The 21,714-nt window shown below is 55.4% G+C and overlaps 1 protein-coding gene across 1 annotated transcript; it reads left to right on the forward strand.

The window, feature by feature from the left end:
• Positions 1-100: 100 nt before the first annotated feature.
• Positions 101-21,695, forward strand: SLC12A4 (solute carrier family 12 member 4). Its single transcript, XM_032854142.1, has 24 exons — positions 101-276; positions 4,946-5,040; positions 6,498-6,629; positions 10,299-10,445; positions 10,531-10,585; positions 12,188-12,318; positions 13,582-13,823; positions 13,973-14,187; positions 14,723-14,887; positions 14,966-15,064; positions 15,354-15,411; positions 15,777-15,951; positions 16,395-16,513; positions 17,988-18,086; positions 18,276-18,395; positions 18,601-18,705; positions 18,945-19,113; positions 19,416-19,611; positions 19,726-19,895; positions 19,986-20,117; positions 20,198-20,305; positions 20,496-20,683; positions 20,803-20,936; positions 21,116-21,695. The coding sequence occupies exons 1-24, from the start codon at positions 162-164 to the stop codon at positions 21,205-21,207; spliced, it is 3,261 nt and encodes a 1,086-aa protein (XP_032710033.1). The 5' UTR covers positions 101-161; the 3' UTR covers positions 21,208-21,695.
• The last annotated feature ends 19 nt before the right edge of the window (positions 21,696-21,714 follow it).

The following is a 21,714-nucleotide window of genomic DNA, read 5'->3' on the forward strand; positions in this document are numbered from 1 at the left end:
TGGCCCGAGCCCCTCCTGCTCCCCCGCCCCTGAGGGGCGGCCCGGGGGGCGGGCGGAGGAAGTGAGCGCAGCGGGGAGGAATGCGAGCGGGCGGGGCGCGGCGGCCCGGGGCAGCGGGGCAGCCCGGCAGGCAGCCGGGGCGGCGGGGCCGAGCGCGCGCCATGCCTCATTTCACCGTGGTGCCGGTGGATGGGCCGAGGCGCGGCGACTATGACAACCTCGAGGGTCTCAGTTGGGTGGACTACGGGGAGCGCGCGGAGCGGGAGGACTCGGACGGTGAGGGCGCTCCCGGTGGGGGCTTTGGTGGGGGGGCAGGGGAGCGGGCCACGCGTGGCTGGCGCTCGCAGAGACCCCCGAACCGTGCGAGCACACGTCGATGGGGGCCCAACTTTTCTTAGTCTGCCCCTCGGCCACCTCTCTCGCTCCGCGCACGCAGACACTACTTTTCTGGGGCCCCCGGAGCCCGCGGCTGGGCCGCCCTCCCCACCCCAGCTCCTCCCTTGCGGGCCGCGGGCGGGAGCTGCAGACGTGGCCAACCAAGGAGGCCAGGCCGGCGGGGCCGCCCGGATCGAGAATAGCGCGGAGCACCCATCTCTGGCCCTTCCCGACTGGGAGCACAGCCGCAACCCGGACCCCACTCCCAAGATCTTCTGTGAACCTCTCCCAGCCTCCTCTCACCTCGCCTGCCCATTTGCGCTTCAGCGACTCAGCCCCTGAGACTACCCTCTCTTTTCTCTCCTCCGGAGCCAGGAAAGAAGGTTGTGCCTGCCTGGGGGGTCTAGGGGTAACTGCCTGTGAGTGCACTCCAGCTGATTTTACCTCAGAGCTGGAGGTCCCCTGGGCATCTGTGAAGCACTCCGCAGAACCAGGCTTGTCTCGCGACTTCACATGAATTAACTCGTTTAATCCTCCCAATTTTGCCCAGGGGATAGGTCCTGTTACTCACGCTTAGGAAGGAGTGAACTGAGGAGTGGAGCAGTTATTAAATCTGCCCCAGGGCATTCAAATCCAGGCTTAGAAACTCCAGCGCCCTAACCTTTAACCTAGGTGTTAGAATTGGGCCTGAAGGTGGTCCTGCTTCTGTTCCTTCCAGGTTCCTGCCTCTCCCAAGCCCCTTTCTCCATCTCCCACCCTAGGAATCCCTGGGGGTGAGGGGCTCTCCTTGCTAGGACTCTCTTAGAAAGCATGTCTGTGCAAATAGCAGCATATATATGTTCTTGCGCAAGTGTGACGTCGTATCACACCTGACCGCTGTGTGTGGAGATGGCACAGGACAGTGGAGTGGGCTCCTAGACATTATGAAGGTTTACAGCTGTGTGCATGCACACACTCTACCTCCACCCCTGCCCCTAGCCTTATTCCAGTGGTCAGCAAGAGCCAGTGTCCCCTGATTCCCTGCTAGCCCAGGGAGGCTCTTTTCCCACAGAGGCTGGGCGGGGCTGCATCCCCAGATCAGCCTGGACCAGTGGGCAAGCAGAGCTGAGCCAAGCCTCTGGCCCCGCCCTGGAGTCCCAGGGTGACTGGGGGGACCTGGAGCCACATTGGCTGATTCCTGCCAGGTCCCTCCAAGCTGAGCCAGCTCCTCCCACTAGTCCCCCCTCCTTCTCCTTTTGCTCCTTTTCAGCCAGAACTTGGCTGTGTCTGCAGTATGGGGGACACTCTGCGCCCTGGTGAGTGATTATGAACCTTCTTGGTAGGGACTGCAAAAGGACAGGGAGCACAAAAACAGCCTCAGGTCCATCTCATGGGGCCACTCCAACCTGGTACCTGACTCTCTCAAGACCTTAAGCTCCAAGGGGGGTAAATGGGCCTCTCATCCACCCCACTATGGCTTGTGGGCAGGGGGTAGGAAGGTTCTAGAGGGGTACCCCTAGCAGATCCCAAGGGATGAGGACTCTCACCTGGATTCCCACTTGTAGCTGGTGTGTTCATAGCTGTTGGCAAGAACACACAGTTATGTGGACCTCACAGGAAGTCCCCAGGACTACGCCATGCCCTGGTTCATTAGGGGTCTCAGGTTGGTATCTGAGTAGCTTTGGCCTGGCCGGCATGTCCAGACCTGCCCTGGAATTTCTGGAATAGCTGAGGGCTGTACAGACATTCAGGCACTGCTTAGGTCTCCCCACCTTCCCACAGTTCCCTGGGAGCTGTCCTTAAACGAATCTTTGGGGAAATCCAAGGAATGACTGCTGGGTGTCTGGCGCCAGATTGTTCCTTTTCTGATGCATCTGGGTCGTTGCAAGAGTGGGTGTTACTATCTCTACTTCAGAGAAGAGGAAACTAAAGCAGGATAGAAAGGGTAAGGAGGTTGCCCTGGGTCACACAGAGGGAGGGTCTGGAATCCAAGCCAGGCTGCCAGCCATGTGAGCGCCAAGAACCTTGGGTGTATGCACCCTGGGCTAACTGCAAACCCCAGCCACTCTTCTCTGGTTAAAGGCTACCTGAGGTGCATCCTGGGATGAACTAGGGCCCAGAAGAGTAGGAGTAGGAAACTTGCAGCTTAGCTCCCACCTGATTCTGGTGGATCTTGGGACCCAAATTTGGCTCCTCTCACCGGGTGACCTTGTCTCTGAATCTCTCTGAGCCTTATTTTCCTTGTTAGTAAAAGGAAATAAATAATATCTATTGGAGTGCTGCTATGAGTACTAAAGGCAACCCTTGGATAGGCTCTCAGCCACTCTGGGTCATGGCTGGAGAGACAAGGACCAGGTGGGTTTGGGAGGACTATTCACAAGCATTTGGCAGAGGGGACTGCTATGTGCTCAACTCTGCATTTTCTGGATACCAGTGCTGTCTCTTCAGAGAGATAGGCAACAATGGTGGGATAGGCTGCAGTGCACGAGCTTAGCATAATTTATAATTTATTTCCAGCCTACTTTCACAAAAGGGTCAGAAGAGATAAATGCAACAGAAGTGTCTCCCCAAAGCACTGTCACAGTCAGAAAGATCATAACCATGAAGAGGAAGAGGGTAAGGACTCTGAGATGAGACAGATGGTGACTGTATCTAAGGAGGAACTTTAGCTTGGAGATTCCTGGCAGCCAAGGCAGGAAGGGAAATAAGATGCAGTCTACAGCTGCCATTTTCTGACAAAATGAAGCATCTGACTTACTCAGGAGAGACACTTTTTTTGGTCACACTTTTCACTTTTCAGAGGCTTCTCACTGAAGGGCTGTTAATGTAATGAGCAGTGTTACTGGGTTTTCTGATTTTTCTTGTAGCTCCTTATCCTGATCCTGAACAAGTGTCAAGGGTACAGCAAATTTCATAGAGTGTCTGAGGAGCTAAATGACCCCATGAGGCTTTAACATGACCCAGTGGGCTGGCTTGAACTCTTGCTTGCTGTCGTTGTCCACCGTGCTGTTGGCCCCGACCTACATACAATTGTGTAGCTCATGGGACTGAGCTGCTTGTCTCACTTAGATAGTTCAGGTTCCTACATGAGGTGATACATCCCTTTCACATGCTATGGGAACAAAAAGCTGACTTTGCCCCAAAATTTTCATCAGCACACTTTACCTGTCAGTCTCTGGGCAATAAAGAATCCACAGTGCGGCACCTACTACTGAATGTTGTCGGCTCAGAGAAGGCAAGTTAAATCTTATGCCGATGGCAAAAGAATGTATCAGATGGAGGAAGCATCATTCAGCATTCTTAGCTGCAGACAAGAGAAATGAATTGGGGTTATTGAACCAGGGAGGGTTGGCACATAACTCACAAAACCAGGCCTGGCCAGTGCATGGCTGGGACACCACTAGCGGGTCGGTGATGACAATTCTGTTGCCACCTACATCAATGGATACTAGGCCAACCCTGCTGCCACGGTTATTGCCATCCAAAACCAACATGGCTTTTGTGACCCAAGATGACAGCTTTCCGTTTGCTATGAGGCCTCCAGCCACCGCCACAGCTGCCACACTGTCTAGAGGGGGACAAAGGCACCTAACGACTAGAAAAAGCGTACTTGGTGTCCTCTGCCTACTCGATGGAAAACTGGGAATGTAACCCACAGAGACAGAAAAAGGATAAAGTCTGGGAAACGGGAGAATTCGAATGCTGAGCAACCAGAAAAAGCAGCTGAGCTTCGGGTTGAGGCGGGCTTATTTTAAAAAGGGTCCTCCCGCTTCCTTTCCGCGAGGTTTACTTTGAGCTTTGAAGCGGAGATGCTCACCAGCCAGGATGCTGGATGAAGGCTGGTATCAGCCCGCTCCTAATCTGGGGCAAGTTTCTGGGACCTAGAACGGAGACCAACAGGCTTCCGTTTATAATCCCTGCTCAGTCCACCACCCACCTGGCCCGGCTTTCTCCTAGGGTTTTCTTAGGCGACCCTACGTGGCTCCTTGCACCACTTCAGCCGTCTGGACAGTCCTTTTGCCTCCTCCCAGCATGCCCTGCGCTGCCCTCCAGGACGCCCCCCGCCCAGTGCATGGTGGGATAGCGAGCAGGCGGCCTGCTGGCCATGGCCGCTGAAGGCACCCTGTGTGGCTTCATATACCTGGACGTCAGCGCCCAGTCGGGCCCTGAGGACGCTGAGCCCTCGGCGCCTAGCATGCTGGGTATTCCAGATGGACCTGGAAAATAGGAGTCGGGGTTGGGGTTTGGGGTACGGGTCTGGGACGGTCGGAGGGCTGGCCAGGACTTGGCCACGCCCCTCCTATCAGGCTCCGCCCCTTGGCCTTAACACGTGGTTGAACTAGTGTGTCTGGGCCCTTCGCATAGCTGCCTTGGAGGAAGTGTTGCGCTGGCTATTAGTCGTTGGTCACTCTGCTAATTATGGCTCTTCAAGGCAGAGTATGATGGGGAAACAGGCCCAGCCTGGTACACTGGCCCCTAAAATGCTCCACAGAGATATGTTTTGTGGGCTGGCTTGTAGGCTGGGGTGCAGGCAAGCTGGGGACTCAGGAGGCAGACCTTGACTGAGATTTTTGTCCCTCTCTCTCCATAGGACATGGCAATCACAGAGAGAGCAGCCCTTTTCTTTGTCCCTTGGAGGCTTCCAGAGGAAGTGACTACTACGACAGGAACCTGGCACTGTTTGAGGTAGCTGAGCAGCCATTCTGGGCCACAGGTGTGGCAGGCAGGTGGCGGGGGGCAGGGACCCTTCAGGACTCAAGCCTATGCTAAGCAGGCAGTCTGGACAGTTGTGTCACCTAATATCTCAGCTCCTCCTAAAGTCTACCGTTGTCTGCCTATTTCCCTTGGCCCTTTGAACTGAAACTGTTTTCCCAGAGGCCACTCACAACCCTACACCATTATCACCTCCAGGGGTATGTACTTTTAATTTCTATGTAGCCCCTTGGCCAGGTGACCACCTGTCAGGATTTCTCATCTTGGGATTTCCTTTCTTCCCTTTACTTACAGGACTTCTCATTTTTCCCTCTCCTGTGAACTCTTCCTTGTTCTCCCTGGTTGGCTCTTCTAACTCTGTCTTCATGTTTATAGAGTACTGGTCCTTCTTACTGGATCTCCTTTCCGTCTCCACATCTGCAGGCTTAGTGGACACCTCTCTGCAAACATTCCCAATATTATGCCTCTGAACTTGAACTTTATCCTCTTCAGACTCAAGCTCAGAAGTTGGATCTGGATTTAAGGCATGGTTTAGGCCTCTAAATGCTGACCCATACATTCAGCTGCCCCTTGGAATCTCATGGGCTCCTTGTCAGCCTCCATATGCCCCAAAAGACCTGCATCTTCACTTCTCACTTCAAACCTGTTTCTCCTTGTGTGTAGAGCTGGAAGGGAGATGACAGACAGGGAGAGACTAAATGGGCAAGAGGCAGATAGAGGCATGGTGCTGAGAAGGGTGCAGGAATAGGGAAGGCCTAGACTCAAGCGGGGATTGGGGAGCCTGAGCCCTGGAGGCCTCCTGACCTGGAAAAATGGCAAGTTTCTGCAGCAAAGGCTTTGATCTGGCTCCACCTGAAGATGGGCTAGGAGGTCAGGATCCTACCTTAGGGATTGAGGTATGTTACAAAGCCTGGGACCTGAGAAGACCATCTGAGAGGCTCAGGGTCTGGGCAAATAAGAGAGACTTAACTTGTTCCAGACATCCTCTTTTGACTTCCTTGGTTCACTGAGATGGCTTTTTTTTGTGGGAGAGTTGTGGGCAGATGTGAGTACCAGAGGGCCACTCGTGGCTGGGAAGTAGCCAGGCAGAACATTCAGGATGAAGTGTGTCATTCGCCTTTCTGCCAGCTATGCCCTGCCCTGCCCTTACCCGAGGCAGGTAGTTTCCACAAATGGGCTGGTAGTGATTGTAGCCAAGATAAGGCAGAGAGAAGCAGTCACTGGGCTGGGCCTTTGAGTGGCGCGTGCTAGGGTGTGGTGCCCACACCAGTCCAGTAGGCTGGCTTGGGCTTCCCCAGGCAAAGAGTGGGATCAGGCCCAGGCCTGCTTGAGGGCTTGGCAAGGGGCCAGAAGCCAGGCTGCTGGCTACACACAAGTAGCCTGGCACCTTCAGGGCCCATTGCCAGATTGCCCTGTGTCTCTGTTTACAGGAGGAGCTGGACATCCGCCCAAAGGTATCATCTCTTCTGGGCAAGCTCGTCAGCTACACCAACCTCACACAGGGTGCCAAGGAGCATGAGGAAGCTGAGAGTGGGGAGGGCGCCCCCCGGAGAGCTGCCAAGGTGAGCTGGTTGGGGCAGTAGGGGGGGCCAGTCCTAGGAGGACAGACTCAACACCATGGAATTGGCAACTGTGAGCATCCCAGGGGATGTGGGTAGCAGGTACAGTGAGCATGGATGAAGGGCACTGAGGGTCTTGGGCTCAAGAAAGCTTTAAGTGGTGGCCTGAGGAGGAGCCTCTGATGGGGGCAGAGGGCCAAGAAGACCCCCAGGAATAATAGTGAGAGTAATGGCTGCCTTTTCTCTGCCTTCTCTGTGCGCCAGGCGTCATGCTAAGCAGTGGGCCTGGGTGCTTGCCTGCCATCTTCACAACAAAGGTGTAAAACAGGTGCTACTTTCATCCTCATTTTACGGACAAGGAAACTAAGTGTCAGAGGCATGAAGTTACTCGCCTGAGGTCACTCAGCTAGACAAGATGAATGCGTACACTAGAAGACGGATTTGTGGGTTTACTGTGAGATGACTATAGAGGGCCAGAGCCCTGGCATTCCGTCAGGATGGATAAGGGTGGGAATCAGGAACCTGATTGTCCACTGGGGTGATGTAATCAAGTGACCAAAACTTGCCCCTCACTGTGTTGCTTCCATTGGCAGACCTCTCCAACAGCCCCTTTGTTCCTCAAGTGCCAAAGCTAGGGGCATGTTTGGAACATAACACTGCCTCTTGGAGCTTCCCTCTACCTCTCCTGCCCCCGTCCCTGGTCACTATCCAGGCCTCTGGCCCTCCAGCCGTCCTCTCCGCTCCAGATGAGTTTACACATCCTTGCTCAGCTGCCCTGTAGGATGGGGCTCAGTTTAAGTGAAGGTTGGGTTTTTATTCCATATTTTCAGTTAGGAGGCAAGGACCCCTCCCTCTCCACCTGCCGACTCCCTGAGGTTTAGGAAACAGCTGTGATTTAAAAGAAGCTTGAGGGCTGCCTGGGTGGCTCAGCTGGTTCAGTGTCTGACTCTTGATTTCAGCTCAGGTCATGATCTCTGGCCTTTGGGATTGAGCCCTGTGTCATGCTCCGGGCTCCGCATGGAGTCCTTTTCTCCCTCTGCTCCAACCCTTACTCTCATGCACAGGAATGCACACGTGCTCTGCCTCCTATTTCTCAAATAAATAAAATCTTTTTAAAATAAATAAATAAATAAAGCTTATGTTTGTCACTAACTGTAGTATTCTTGCTGGAGGTCAGCACTGATAGAAGTTGTTCCTGGTTATGATAAACTGGGGACCCAGCCTCAGACCTGCTTGTGAAATTTGGGCCTTGCTGGGGTGGCCCAAGGAGAGGGTACACTGGACTGTTGTGCACCCCTCACCTTGCTCCTCCAGGAGGCAAACCAGCCCCCACTTCAGAGAGGGCAGCTAAGGTCTTGAGGTCACGCAGACCTGACCCCCCTCTCTATCCTGCTGGTTGTGATTTAGATTTTGCTGGCACTTTCCGGACCACCCGTGGCAGAGAAGCCCGAGTGTCTGTAGCTCTCCCTATTCAGTCCTGCAGGGGTGTGTCAGCCTCTGAGAGTGTTGCTTGCAGTGGGTGGCAGGATCCTTGGTAAGAGCTTCCTCCCTGTTCCTTCTGGCTGAATCCAGGAAACTGATGGTTGGAAGTAAAAAGGTCCCTGAGAAAGACGAGCACACATCTCAACAAGAGTGTCAGACAGAAGTCTGTGTTGGTGAAGGGTCAGGGTCCCTTAGCCTATGAGGAGCCTTGTCAGGATGCTGGGATCCAGCCTCAGCTTACCTGTCCAGCTCACTTGGCTCTAGGGTTGGGATGTGAGAGGATGGCAGAGTGTCTCAGTTTCAGTGGCTTTTCCATGGAGGAAGGAGAAGGCTGGTCCAGTCTGCAGTGGGTCAGCAGGAATCTAGGGAGTTGTAACCACTGAGCTGTGATCCTTACCCAGGAAGGGTCTGAGCAGGGCCCTCAGGAAAGGAGGCTTAAAGCAGGAAGGGTGGGCCTCCAACCAGACCCAAGACAGCCTCTCTGTGGCAGCTGCTCTGCCTCTGGCCAGATGACCTTCGGAGGCTGCCAGAGGTTATTTGGGGATGCAGAAAGCATTTCCAGCCCTGCCCTTTCCCACACTGCCCTTTCCCCAGAGTGACTCAGCTTAGAATGGAGGTGGGGCTGGGAGCTGCCACCATCCAGTGAGTGGTCCAGGCCCTCTATGAAGGGTTCAGAGCCCAGATGAGATGTGTTTGTCACCTACAGTTTGAGGGACCATTTGTTCATACTCTGGCCTTTCCAGGCCCTTCTGAGGTCCTTTTAGGCTACACATAGATCTTGCCCCAGACCTGGACCCTTCAGTAGAGTTCCTGTGGCCACAGGCCACTCTGACACCTCAGCTCCAGGGCAGCAGGCTTTGCTGGGGCTCTTGTGGAAGCTCTTAGGGCCCTACTACCCTAGGCTCCACTCAAAAGGAACCTTTCAGGAAGGTGCTAGCCTTGCTTCTTGTTTCAGCCTCTGCCCTGGCCTCCTGGATGACCCCTACTCTGCCCTTAGAGAGTTGAGAAATTCTGTCTGGATTTGCCCACTGGACCTTCCTCACCTGTCCTTCAGCTTGAGTTTCTATTGTTTCTGCAGGATTTTCCCAACAGGTTATCCCAGGGGCCTTTCAAGGCACTACTCACTGGGCTCAGGGTCACCTTTTGGGTACCTGCAGGGTCTACTGGTGATAGAAACATGAGCAAACCGACTATAACCCAGTATAGCCATGAGACAGTTGAGTGAACAGTTACCATGTATATCAGATGTGTTGAGGGGATGCAACTCAACCTAAGGCAACCCAGGAGAACTTCCTGGAAGAGGCAACCATTAAGCACCTGAAGGTTCAACTGAAGAGGAGTTAGCCAGGCAGTGAGACAGGACTGACCCTTCCAGGCAGAGCCCAGCACATGTCCTGGTTCAGAGGCTGTGCGGGACCAGTGTCATCAGGGGCTGAAGCTGTCAGAGAAGGTGATGGGGCTCATGTTGTGGCCCAAACCAGGGGGTCTGGCCCACACTGGATTACAGGATAGACAATGTAGAGAGTTTTCAGCATGGACTATGAGTTTGGGCTTGGTTTTCAGAGACCTGCTCTGGCAGCCGAGTGGGCTGGAATGTGGAAAGGTTGACAGGCACAGGGGAGTGCCACCCAGGTGCCACAGATGTGGTGCCACAGGTGTGGTACCCCAGGTTCAGGGGACTAGGCTAAGGGAAGGTAGCCTGATCTCAGGGCAGCTTGAGAGATAGACGAGGCAGGACTTGGTATCCACCAGGACTGGAGTTGGGGGTTGGAGAGAGGAAGTCCCAGGGACAACTTCTTGGACTCTAACATGGATGACACGGGGTCTGCCGGGTGAGAAGTTGGGCGTCCAAGACAGATCTTTCTTTCTAGAAGTTTAACAGAAGAGAGGAAGGGAAGGGGGCCACACCTTGAGAGGGAAGTGAGGCTCAAAAGCTCACATGTGGGGTTTCGAAAAAAAATCAGGCTTTTTACTTTTCCAGTCCCAAACTGTCTTCATATGTAGAAGTCAGCATAAATATCCTAGGTGTCCCCCCATGCTTCCCAGGACTGCACTCGGAATTCCAACCTACCCCTCTGAAAGAACACCCCGGGGATAAGGAGTCTTCTGAGTGACCGGGCGCTAGCCTTCCATGCTGCCTCTGGGCCCCTTTGATGTTCTGTGTTCCCCTCGTCCCCTCCTGCTCCACAGGCACCCAGCATGGGCACCCTTATGGGGGTATACCTGCCCTGTCTGCAAAATATCTTCGGGGTTATCCTGTTCTTGCGGCTGACCTGGATGGTGGGCACAGCCGGTGTGTTGCAGGCCCTCCTCATAGTGCTCATCTGCTGCTGCTGTGTGAGTATCCTCATGGGGGTGGGGGCCGCAGGCACCCCACGGAGCCCACCCTGCCGAGCTGCTCACCTAGGCCTCCTTCCCACAGACCCTGCTGACGGCCATCTCCATGAGTGCCATCGCCACCAATGGTGTGGTTCCAGGTGGGTACGCACCACCCCAGGCCTGGTAGGAGGAAGGGGTCCAGAAGCCCGTGCCCATGCCCTCCTTCCCCCCAGGCCGTTGTCTGGTGAGATCTTAATCTCTGGGAGCACCCTTGCTTGAGGGAATTTAAGATTGCTGTTATGTTTTATGTTCTGTTTGTTTAGTCTAAAAGTAGTTTTTAAAAAAAGGGTACTCAGGCTGACAAGGTGATGGGACCCACGGGGTGGCCCACACCAAGGAGTCTAGACACTATGGATTATAAGATAGACAAGGTAGAGGGTTTTCATTTTCACGACAGATGGTGAAATTGGACTTCGCTCTCAGAGACCCTATTTATTTATTCAACCATTTTTTATACTGATGTAGATTTCTGGATATTTATTTTATTCTTTGGATCATAAGCCAGTGCTATCACTATTTCTCTTATTCAAACTGTTCCACTTTGGCTGTTTAGCTATTCAAGTTGGGTTCTGTCTCTGGACTTTTTTTTCTCCCCCCCGCACCCCCTGTGTGGATTTTTGTTTTTAAATAACAGCTTTATTAGTATTCGTACAAAAGTAAGGTGGGGGGGACGGCAATATATGATGATTACCATAAGAAGGTTTGGAAGTGAAGAAAAATACAGAAAGGAAAATTGAAAGTACCCATAATCCCATCATCCCGAGTTAGAAACAGTTTATTTGGTTATTTAAACAGGATCAATAAGATATTGCCTAATTTATGTGATTATTCTGCTCTCGGGTTCTGGTTCTTCACCATTGTAAACGTTGTCATGAGCATCGTTGCATACAGATCTCTGTTCAGGCCCTTGATAGCTCCCTTAGGAGAGGATCTTAGAGGTAGGATTAGAGCCCTGGAAAGGATTTACTTTTTAAAAGTCTTTTGGAGCCCTATTCCCAGGTTTTTCACCAGAGGCATTTTATTAGGAGCCGATTGAACAAGAAACATGGGGTCACTCTTGTCCCCTGCACCCTCACTAGCCCCAGGGGCCCAGTTTTGACTCTGTCAGTGTTGCCAGGGGTATTAGGCTCTGACAGAAGCACAGTCTCAGGGCAGGAGGGTTAGCCTGGTGGCCAGCCCTGTGCCGGAACCTTTTTAAAAAAAGGGTACTCGGGCTGACAAGGTGATGGGACCCACGGGGTGGCCCACACCAAGGAGTCAAGGTATCCCTTGCCCACACCAAGGGACAAAAAAACTGGACCAAGCCCTTGCCTTGGTCTGGAGGGGTCTGACTAACAGACACAGCCCTTGTGAGGGGTGAGGCATGCTGAGATAGGACAGCCCTGGCTAGAGGAGGCTGTGAAGACTGGCCTAAGTGCAGAGGGTTGGGGGACAGGGGGCCACATGGATGCATGCTGAGGATCAGAGCTGCTGTAGCAAAGCAGTCATTTCACTGGCCCATGCTGGGTGTTGGAGTCCCGTGGGAAGGGGTTCAGCCCCAGCCCAGCCACTTACGAACTGTACAGCCTTGGGCAAGCCTCCTGACCCTCTGCTTATCTGTAAATGGGAAAAACATTCCCTGTCACCCTGGGTGGTTGTGAGGGGTTGTCCTGGGGGGGAACCCCTTGAAGAAGAACCAGACTTGTCTCTCTCTTTTATAGCTGGGGGCTCCTATTTCATGATTTCCCGCTCGCTGGGGCCAGAATTTGGAGGCGCTGTGGGCCTGTGCTTCTACCTGGGAACAACATTTGCAGCAGCCATGTACATCCTAGGTGCCATTGAGATCTTGCTGGTGAGTTAGGCTAAGCCCTGGCCAATTCTGCTCTTGTCCAACTAGTCCCTTTTCCCTAGGCCAGGTTGCTCATGCTCCCATCACCTATGGCCAGGGGCTGGGGCTTACTATGTGGAGGGCCTTCTCAAGGGAGAAAGATCCTTGCTCACCCAGTCTCCCCTTCAAGCTCTTGCCAGTTTGGGCCAGGCAGGGGAGGGGCCTAGCTGCCTTCACCTTGACCCTGAGTGTTCCATCTACCTGGGCACCATTTCAGCCATAGCAGGTGGTCTATAAACTGTTGCATTTAACTCTGTGATCTCGGTGATCATGCAGGGCCTACCTCCTGGGCTTGTGTAGGCTCTGTGCCTGTCTCTCCCCAGGGCTCTGTGCCAAGGCCCTTCAGATCCATGTTATCCTTGTCCCTAAAAGGGTGAACAGCCACCAGACCTGTGCCCCCTCCATGAGTCCCAGGTGCGCTCTGACTCAGCCACCTCCCCAACTGAACTGCCCCAGCTGGTGGAGCAGAGATGGAGGGGTCGTGGGAAGCACAGAGTAACAAGTACACGTCCCTGGGGATCCAGACAGTATAAGAGGAACTGCCTCGCTATCCCCACCTCCAGGTCCTTTGCCTATAATAGGGCTCTGCTCCTGCATCTTCTGGGGTTGGGGAGAGGGGTTGTTTTTTGTTTTCCGTTTCCCACATTCCTGCATTTATTATTTGGATTTCTTCTGTAAGCGGAATGTGTTCTCTTCCCCGTTTATTTATTTATTTAACCGTGTATTTGTATCACTACAGACTCCTGGATATTTATTCTTTGGCTCGTAATCCAGTACTATCATAATTTTATTTGTTGGCTCTTTAGCTATTCAGGTTGACTCCTGTGTCTGAATAAATCTTAAAAAAACAACAGCTTTATTAAGATATCATTCACATACCATGCAGTTCTCTACCCATTTTAAGTATACAAGTTAATGGTTTTTAGTATATTCACAGAGTTGTGCAACCGTCAACCACAGCCAATTTTAGAACATTTTCATCCCCCCAAGAAGAAATCCCATTCTTGTTAGTAGTCTTGTTCCCCATTCCCCCCAGCCCTAAGCAACCATTAATTTGCTTTCTGTCTTTAATCATATTTACCCATTCTGGATATTTCATGTAATGGGATGATAAAATATATGTTTTTTTATGACTTTGTCTAAATATTCTTTTAAAAAGAAAACCAAAGTGACAGAATTCACTTTCCAAAAAGGAAGATCGAACTTTCTTTATCCGTCTTGTTTCAGACGTACATTGCCCCGCCGGCTGCCATTTTTTACCCAACAGGCACCCACGATACATCAAGTGCTACCTTGAACAATATGCGGGTGTATGGGACCATTTTTCTGACCTTCATGACCCTGGTAGTGTTTGTTGGTGTCAAGTATGTGAACAAATTTGCTTCACTCTTCCTGGCCTGTGTGATCATCTCCATCCTGTCCATCTATGCCGGGGGCATCAAGTCAATTTTTGACCCTCCTGTGTTTCCGTAAGTAACCTGGGAATACCTCCACGCATCGCCCTGACATCCCTCCCAAGGACATGGCCTTTAAGTCCCAGACACTGGAGGATGGGAACACACTGGGCCTCCGGCTGAGCAGGTGCGGATGCTTCTGCCTCTCCTACCCTTCCCCACAGAGTATGCATGCTGGGCAACAGGACCCTGTCCCGGGACCAGTTTGACGTGTGTGCCAAGACAACCACAATGAACAATGAGACAGTGGCCAGTCAGCTATGGAACCTCTTCTGCCACAGCCCCAACCTTACCACTGACTCCTGTGACCCTTACTTCCTGGTCAACAATGTGACCGAGATCCCTGGCATCCCCGGTGCAGCTGCCGGTGTGCTCCAGGGTGCGTCGTCCCTCCCATCCTCCTGCTTCGGACACACGGGCTGAGCAGGAGGCAGGGAGCGAGTGCAGAAGGGGACTGGAGCACAGAGCTGTCCTTGTGTGGCCAGCTCAGGAATGGGGGGCATGTCTGGCTGCCTTCCCGGCCCAGCAGTGTCCTCTCAGCCTTGTTCCTGGCATCTAGGTTTTGGGTGAAAAGAGCCTGTTTGGCCAGTATCCCAGGCATGCAGCAGCCCCCAGAAAGTTCTGGCAGCCCCTCTCTCCCCAGCCATCCGCCTCTGATGCTGCCTGGGATTCTCACAGAGCTATAAAGGGCCTCTGTGTAGGAGGCAGGCAGTGGCGAGGCTCTGGTCAATGGTGGTTCAGCCACCTTTGCCTGTCAGACTTCTGTCAAGACAGCTCCTTCCCTGTGGCGAATGCTGCCCCCCCCCGCCCCGCAACATCCCAAAACCCTTACATCTGCAGCTTCTGGCTGGGCTGCCCCAAACTGCCCCTGGGAAGTAAGCAGGGCCACAGTCCTGATGCCGCTGCCCCCACAGAAAACTTATGGAGCGCCTACCTGGAGAAGGGCGAGGTTGTGGAGAAGCATGGGCTGCCTTCCACAGATGCCCTCGGCTTCAAGGAGAGCCTGCCCCTGTACGTGGTGGCTGACATCGCCACATCCTTCACCGTGCTGGTTGGCATCTTCTTTCCCTCCGTAACAGGTGAGTACCTCTAGCCCGTCCACCCGGCCCTGCCCTCACTCCTGGGGAGCCCCTGAGGGTGTCCTGTTGTTTTTGGAGGCATTATGGCTGGCTCAAACCGTTCCGGGGACCTCCGTGATGCCCAGAAGTCCATCCCTGTGGGGACCATTCTAGCCATTGTTACAACCTCCCTTGTGTGTATCCTTTCCCAGGCCACGGGTGGGTGGGGAGAAGGGCAGGAGGCCCTCATCTGCACATAAGTCACCAGCTGGCAGGCACACACACACCACACACCCGTGGACAGATACACACCTCATTCTTCACATGTGCGCGTGCGAGGGGTATGTAGCGACACGAGACCCTCAGCTGGGGTTGTCCCAGCTGCCTGCTGCCTCAGGCTGGGATGATGGGAGTGTGGGTTCTGTGTGGGGACCGAGTGGGGGCGGCAGAGCCAGCAGAGGCCTCGCTTTCCTTGACACGGCTGCAGACTTCAGCAGTGTGGTTCTCTTTGGCGCCTGCATCGAGGGTGTGGTACTCCGGGACAAGTGAGTGAGCCGGGCCCCTCCCTGTGGCAGGGGGCTCAGCTTTTGCCTGCCCTGACACCAGCTCCCCTCGTACACGTGGTCCCACACATGTCCTCAGGCTGCTGGTTGCCAGTGGTGGTCTGTGCCACCAGGTGAGTCCGGCCCCACCAGGACTTTTTCTTCTGAGAGGATGGTGGTTTCAGGACCAGGGCTGGGCTGAGGGAAAGGATTAGGGCCTAAGGAACTAGTCTTCTCTGCTGAGGGGCCGGAACTCTGCCCACCGTAGCCATCCTTCCTGACTGCTGACATCTTTCACTCTGGGCAGCACCCCCGGCAGGGTTTGGGGGCTCCTTGCATGGAGCATGGCCTGAGCCTGGCCCCTGTAGGTACGGCGATGGCGTCAGCAGGAACCTGGTGGTGGGCACACTGGCCTGGCCTTCGCCCTGGGTCATCGTCATTGGCTCCTTCTTCTCAACGTGTGGTGCCGGCCTGCAAAGCCTCACAGGGGCACCGCGCCTATTGCAGGCCATCGCCAAGGACAACATCATTCCCTTCCTCAGGGTGAGCCCATCTGTACCACCCCCCACATCCTGGGTGCCCCTGGCCACTCACACTGGCGTGGGAGAGAGGTAGGGGTATGGATGCCCTGCGTCATGCTGGGGCCTCTCGTGGCCCTGGGGCTGTGTGGCCATCTGTGAGAAGTTGCTGAGAGCTGCCCTGGCCCGGCCCTGCCCTGCTGCTGGCAGAGCTACTTGAGCCCAGAATCCTCATGGCCTTTCTATGGCTCATCTACAGCAGAGAGTCCTGGAGAGATGGGAGGGCGGAGAAGCTTGTGGTACCTGTCAGGGCAGGTGTGGGTGTGAAGAGACCCCCAGAAGAGGGCCCCCAGAAGAGGGCCTTAGGAATGATGGAGGCCGGGCTGTGGCTTGTGGCCCAGGGTGTGGCATGGGGGGTGAGGAACCAGCTTCTTCCCTTGCTGACCCCACTGACCCTGGTGCCTGCAGGTATTTGGCCATGGAAAGGCAAATGGTGAACCAACGTGGGCACTCCTCCTGACAGCACTCATTGCTGAGCTGGGCATCCTCATCGCCTCGCTTGACATGGTGGCCCCCATTCTATCCATGTGAGCTGGGGGCCAGGGGAGGGCAGGGGAATGGTCTTGGGAAAGGTGTGTGTACCCTCAGCACCCATCATCTAGGGGCCCCCAGCACCTTCCTGTGTAACCCTGTCCGGTGTTGAGGGTCCAGCTGGGAGCGGGGTCAGGCTGTGTGGGGAGAAGTGTGCATGGCAGAGCTCAGCCTGCCTCTGCATGGAGACGGTTCCAGAGTGAGCCCACCACTTACACGGGATCTTACAGAGACCAGCAGGTCCCACACTCCTCTGTGGGAGACTCCCAGAGCAGGCAGCCAGAGCCCTCCGCACCCAATGGGGCATACACTGAGTGCCGAGTGCCTTGATGAAGTCACCACTGCCCCACCCATCTGTTTTCAAAGTTGTTTGCTTTTAAAGTTCTGGAGCCAGCTGGGCATTTGAGGCCCCCAGTGCCATGTAGGAGTTGGTCAGCATGTGCCATTTTCCGGGGGTCCCTGAGCCAGAGCTCCTGTGGTCACCATGTTCCCCTCTGCCAGTGGCTACTCTGCTTCTCCTCAGACATCTCGTTCCACCGCCCGAGCTTGTTTGGTTATTACAGACAAAAGGGGTACCTCACTGCCCCACTCAGCCTTTGGCCTGACAGGTCCTCCTTTCCCCCTGAAACTGCCCCCTAGCCAAAGCCAGGCCTGCCAGAATCGCTCTCTCTCACTCTGCCCGGCTCACCTCCACCCTCTGCTGCCCAGCTCCGCGTGTGCCTGCGTGTGCACCTACAACCGTTCTTGCCATCTTCATCAGGTGGTGACCCCCCACTGCCCAGGCCAAAGGGTGTATCAGCCTTTATCAGGTGGTTCTTCCCTGCAGCCCCAAAGGGACTGGCCACTTCTCCGTTCTAGGGGTTTCTGCCCCTGGCATGCCTTTTCTAGTAAGTTGTCCTGGCTTCTTGTTTGCTCTTCCTTTTTCTGCCAGCTGAAGGTGGAAGTGGGTGCCCCCTTCCCTCAGCCCTGTGCTCTTCAGCTGGAGGGCTCACGCAGCAGGCTCCCACATCCCAGCCTCCCATACCCACCAGAGTCCCCACATGTCCCTAATTCATTGTATGCAAAATGGCCCTTTCATATTCCTTGGAGGTTCTCCTCTCCACATTCACAATAGCCCTTCATCCAACTGGTCACCTGGCCAGCAGCCTGAGTACCTGAGTATTGTCTATCCATCTCCTGACACTGAGCGAGCGCTCCTTAGCGCCATCCTTTTCCACTGTTCCCCTCCCTGGAGCCCCCTTCCCACCTCATCTGCCTATAGACACTTGCTGGTCCTCTGAGAGCTGGCTCTGTGGACACTTCGACAGTGGGCCCGCCTCAGGCCCTGCAGCTGAGGAGACCTGACCACACAGGGCAGGGCCACCACACACTCCTGGTTCCTCGTCCAGGCCCAGCCTGAGGAAAGGCAGGTACGTCAGGCCGCTGGCTGCCAAGGAGGCTGCTCTGCACCAACCATTCCCTGTGCTGCAGGTTCTTTCTGATGTGTTACCTGTTTGTGAACCTGGCCTGTGCTGTGCAGACGCTCTTAAGGACACCCAACTGGCGGCCCCGGTTCAAGTACTATCACTGGTAAGCACCAGTCGGACCCATCAGCCGAGTTCTCTGACACAAGAATTGTGGGGGAAGAGGGGAGCCCCATCCGGGATGGGGTTTGAGTTTCCTGGGTAGCATTGCTCTGGTAAGAGATTGGGGTGTTGGAGGGTTGGCTGGGGACCCTACTGATCTCCCTGATTCTGGTCCTTCCCCACTCTGGCCCAGGGCGCTGTCCTTCCTGGGCATGAGCCTCTGCCTGGCCCTTATGTTTGTCTCCTCCTGGTACTATGCCCTGGTGGCCATGCTCATTGCGGGCATGATCTACAAGTACATCGAATACCAAGGGTGAGTGCGGGGCTGCCACCTGGTCGGGGGCAGGTGGGGTGGTCTGTCTGCCGGGTTTGGGGGAGCTGAGCCATCTATTATTAGCCACCATAGGTGTGGGGCTGGGGTTCTGTGACTCGGACTGGCGTCCCGCCATCTCACATACACATGGACGGAATCCCGCGGGTGGGCCCAGGGACTCACCAGCTCATGGTGGCCTCCACAGGGCTGAAAAGGAGTGGGGTGACGGGATCCGAGGCCTCTCCCTGAGTGCTGCCCGCTATGCACTGTTGCGGCTAGAGGAGGGGCCTCCCCACACCAAGAACTGGCGGTGAGTTCACACCCAGGCTGGCAAGAGCCACTCTAGGTCCTCAGGGGCTGTTGGGAGGGTGGGAGGTCAAGAGGTGCTGGCTCTCCCTCCCGAGTCCATGTTCCCTGTTCCAAGGTTGTCAGGTGCCCCTGGATTCTTGCTTTTCAAACCTGTGGGGGCCTGTGAGCTGAGAAAGGAGGAAGAGGGGCTCCCTGGAAACCTGTGGCCCAGGTCTCAGGCTGTCCACTTGGGCCCTACAGGCCTCAGCTGCTGGTGCTGCTGAAGCTGGATGAGGACCTTCACGTGAAGTACCCGCGGCTCCTCACTTTCGCCTCCCAGCTGAAGGCCGGCAAGGGCCTGACCATCGTTGGTTCTGTCATCCAGGGCAGCTTCTTGGAGAGCTATGGCGAGGCTCAGGCAGCCGAGCAGGTGCCTGCTGTAGGGGGCGGGGTGCTGCACCAGATTGGAGGTGTCTGGGCTCCTGCTAACTCGTAGGAGAAGGGGACTAATCCTGGCCAGCCAGGTGTCCAGCACTGCTGCCCCGAGAGCTGAGGCAAGGGGGAATCGCTGTCCCGCGAATGAAAACATGGCCCATGAAAACATGGCCTCTGGGTGGATGACTTACCCCCTTCTCCTCCCTGACCCTCACCCCCGGGTCATTCTGTGGAGAGGGAGCCCAGCAGAGGGAACGCTGACAGCCTTGTCTTCTGACCCTGGTGTCTTCCCTACAGACAATCAAGAACATGATGGAGATTGAGAAGGTGAAGGGCTTCTGCCAGGTGGTCGTAGCCAGCAAGGTGCGAGAGGGGCTGGCCCACCTCATCCAGTCTTGCGGCCTGGGTGGTATGAGGCACAACTCCGTGGTGCTAGGCTGGCCCTACGGCTGGCGACAGAGCGAGGACCCGCGTGCCTGGAAGACCTTTATCGGTGCGTGACAGGGCAGGTCCTGGGTTGGGCCATGTGGGAGAGGAGCTGGGGATCAAGTAAGGGTGGAGGCCTGAGGGCCACAGGCTGGCCTTCAGCAGTGGCCTTCTTCCCCAGACACCGTGCGTTGCACCACGGCGGCCCATCTGGCCCTACTTGTCCCCAAGAACATCGCCTTCTACCCCAGCAACCATGAGCGCTACCTGGAGGGCCACATTGACATTTGGTGGATTGTGCACGACGGGGGCATGCTCATGCTCTTGCCTTTTCTGCTACGCCAGCACAAGGTGGGCCAGCTGGGCGGACGCAGGCGGGCAGGGCCGGGCCCCTGGTGAGGTGGCTTGTGGCTAAAGCGCCTACCTGCTCCCGGGGCCCAGGTGTGGAGGAAGTGCCGAATGCGCATCTTCACCGTGGCCCAGATGGACGACAACAGCATCCAGATGAAGAAGGATCTGGCCATCTTCCTGTACCATCTGCGCCTTGAGGCAGAGGTGGAGGTGGTAGAGATGGTGAGTCACCTGCCCCTGTGGCCCCCGTGGCTGCCCCGCCGCATGCAGCCCATTCCTCGTGGCCCATTCTCTCTCTCCAGCACAACAGCGATATCTCCGCATACACCTACGAGCGGACGCTGATGATGGAACAGCGCTCCCAGATGCTGCGGCAGATGCGGCTGACGAAGACGGAGCGGGAGCGAGAAGTTGGTGGCTCTCTTGTTTGGGGCAGGGGCGGGTGGCAGGTCAGGCTTCAGAGACACCATCGGTTTGGGGAATTGGATTGACTCACCCCACCTACCCTCACCTGAGTCAGTACCCATTTCCCGGAGGCCCAGTGGGCCGGCCAGGCCGCCCTTTTCCTGTGGCACCAAGGCCACCTCTGACTTTTCTCAGGCCCAGCTGGTCAAGGACCGACACTCAGCCCTGCGGCTGGAAAGCCTGTACTCGGACGAGGAGGATGAGTCTGGCACGGGCGCTGACAAAATCCAGATGACATGGACGCGGGACAAGTACATGGCAGCTGAGTCCTGGGACCCTAGCCACGCCCCTGACAATTTCCGGGAGCTGGTGCATATTAAGCCGTGAGTGTAGCAAAAACGGACCCCGCCATAGAGGAGTCTGCGAGTGGAGGTGTGCTTGGGTCGGACAAGGTTTTTGGTGGACCGGGGGTGGGGCCTGTGATCAGCTGCATCTCCTGTAGGGACCAGTCCAACGTGCGTCGCATGCACACTGCCGTGAAGCTCAACGAAGTCATTGTCACGCGCTCCCACGATGCCCGCCTGGTTCTACTGAATATGCCCGGCCCACCCAAGAACAGCGAAGGTGATGAGAACTGTATCCTCTTGTGGAGAGGGAAGCAGTAGGGAGATGAACAACACATGAGGTCAGGCCAGGAGCTCTTCTCCTTAGATGCCCGCGGGGAGTGCAAGGTTACCCCAGCTCTGATTAATAGGCCAAACTTCCCTGGGTGCCTCTTGGTGCCGGTGCCGCCTCCTTGACCTGATGCCCTACAGACATGGAGTTCCTGGAGGTGCTGACCGAGGGCCTCGAGCGTGTGCTGCTGGTGCGTGGCGGCGGCCGTGAAGTGATCACCATCTACTCCTGAGCCGGCTAGACACTTATGGCTTGGAGTGAAGGTGTCCAGGGTAACAGCCTCCTCCTAGCACCTACCCAGCAGCCCTGCTTTGCCTGGCCCTGTCCTGGACCCAGCTCTGCTAGGTCTCCATGGAAGCCCAGGCATGGGCTGGTAATGCCATTGGATCCGAGGTTCTGCAGGACCCTGAGAGGTCTGGGGACTTCCCCATCCAGCACCCCAGGAAGGCTGTCCTGGCTGGAAAAGACTCAGGGGGAGGGGGGGCTCACATGGGATTTGAAGGCAGCCTGCCCAGGAACACTATTTATTGCATATTTATTGTTTGGATGTCACCATCAGAGAGGAGAGGAAGGGCAACAGGGGAGGGGGGTCTGGCCCCACCCACCTACAGGAAGACCTGGCTCAGGCTACTGTGGGCAGGGACCCCCACCAAGCCAAGCCGAATGGAACTGGCCAGCTGGAGCCTGACTTTTTTCAATAAAACATTGTGTACTTCTGGGCCTCCTGCTGCCCCGGCTC

Source organism: Lontra canadensis, unplaced genomic scaffold, assembly GCF_010015895.1.
Source record: "Lontra canadensis isolate GAN:19392208 unplaced genomic scaffold, GSC_riverotter_1.0 scaffold8, whole genome shotgun sequence".
Lineage (NCBI taxonomy): Eukaryota > Metazoa > Chordata > Mammalia > Carnivora > Mustelidae > Lontra > Lontra canadensis.

Bases quoted from the DNA above. Each gene is read 5' to 3' on its own strand.
- SLC12A4 (XM_032854142.1), top strand. From the start codon at position 162: ATGCCTCATTTCACCGTGGTGCCGGTGGATGGGCCGAGGCGCGGCGAC. The intron at 14,888-14,965 runs GTGAGTACCTCT...TTGTTTTTGGAG, and splicing joins CTTCTTTCCCTCCGTAACAG to GCATTATGGCTGGCTCAAAC. The intron at 20,684-20,802 runs GTGAGTGTAGCA...CATCTCCTGTAG, and splicing joins GAGCTGGTGCATATTAAGCC to GGACCAGTCCAACGTGCGTC.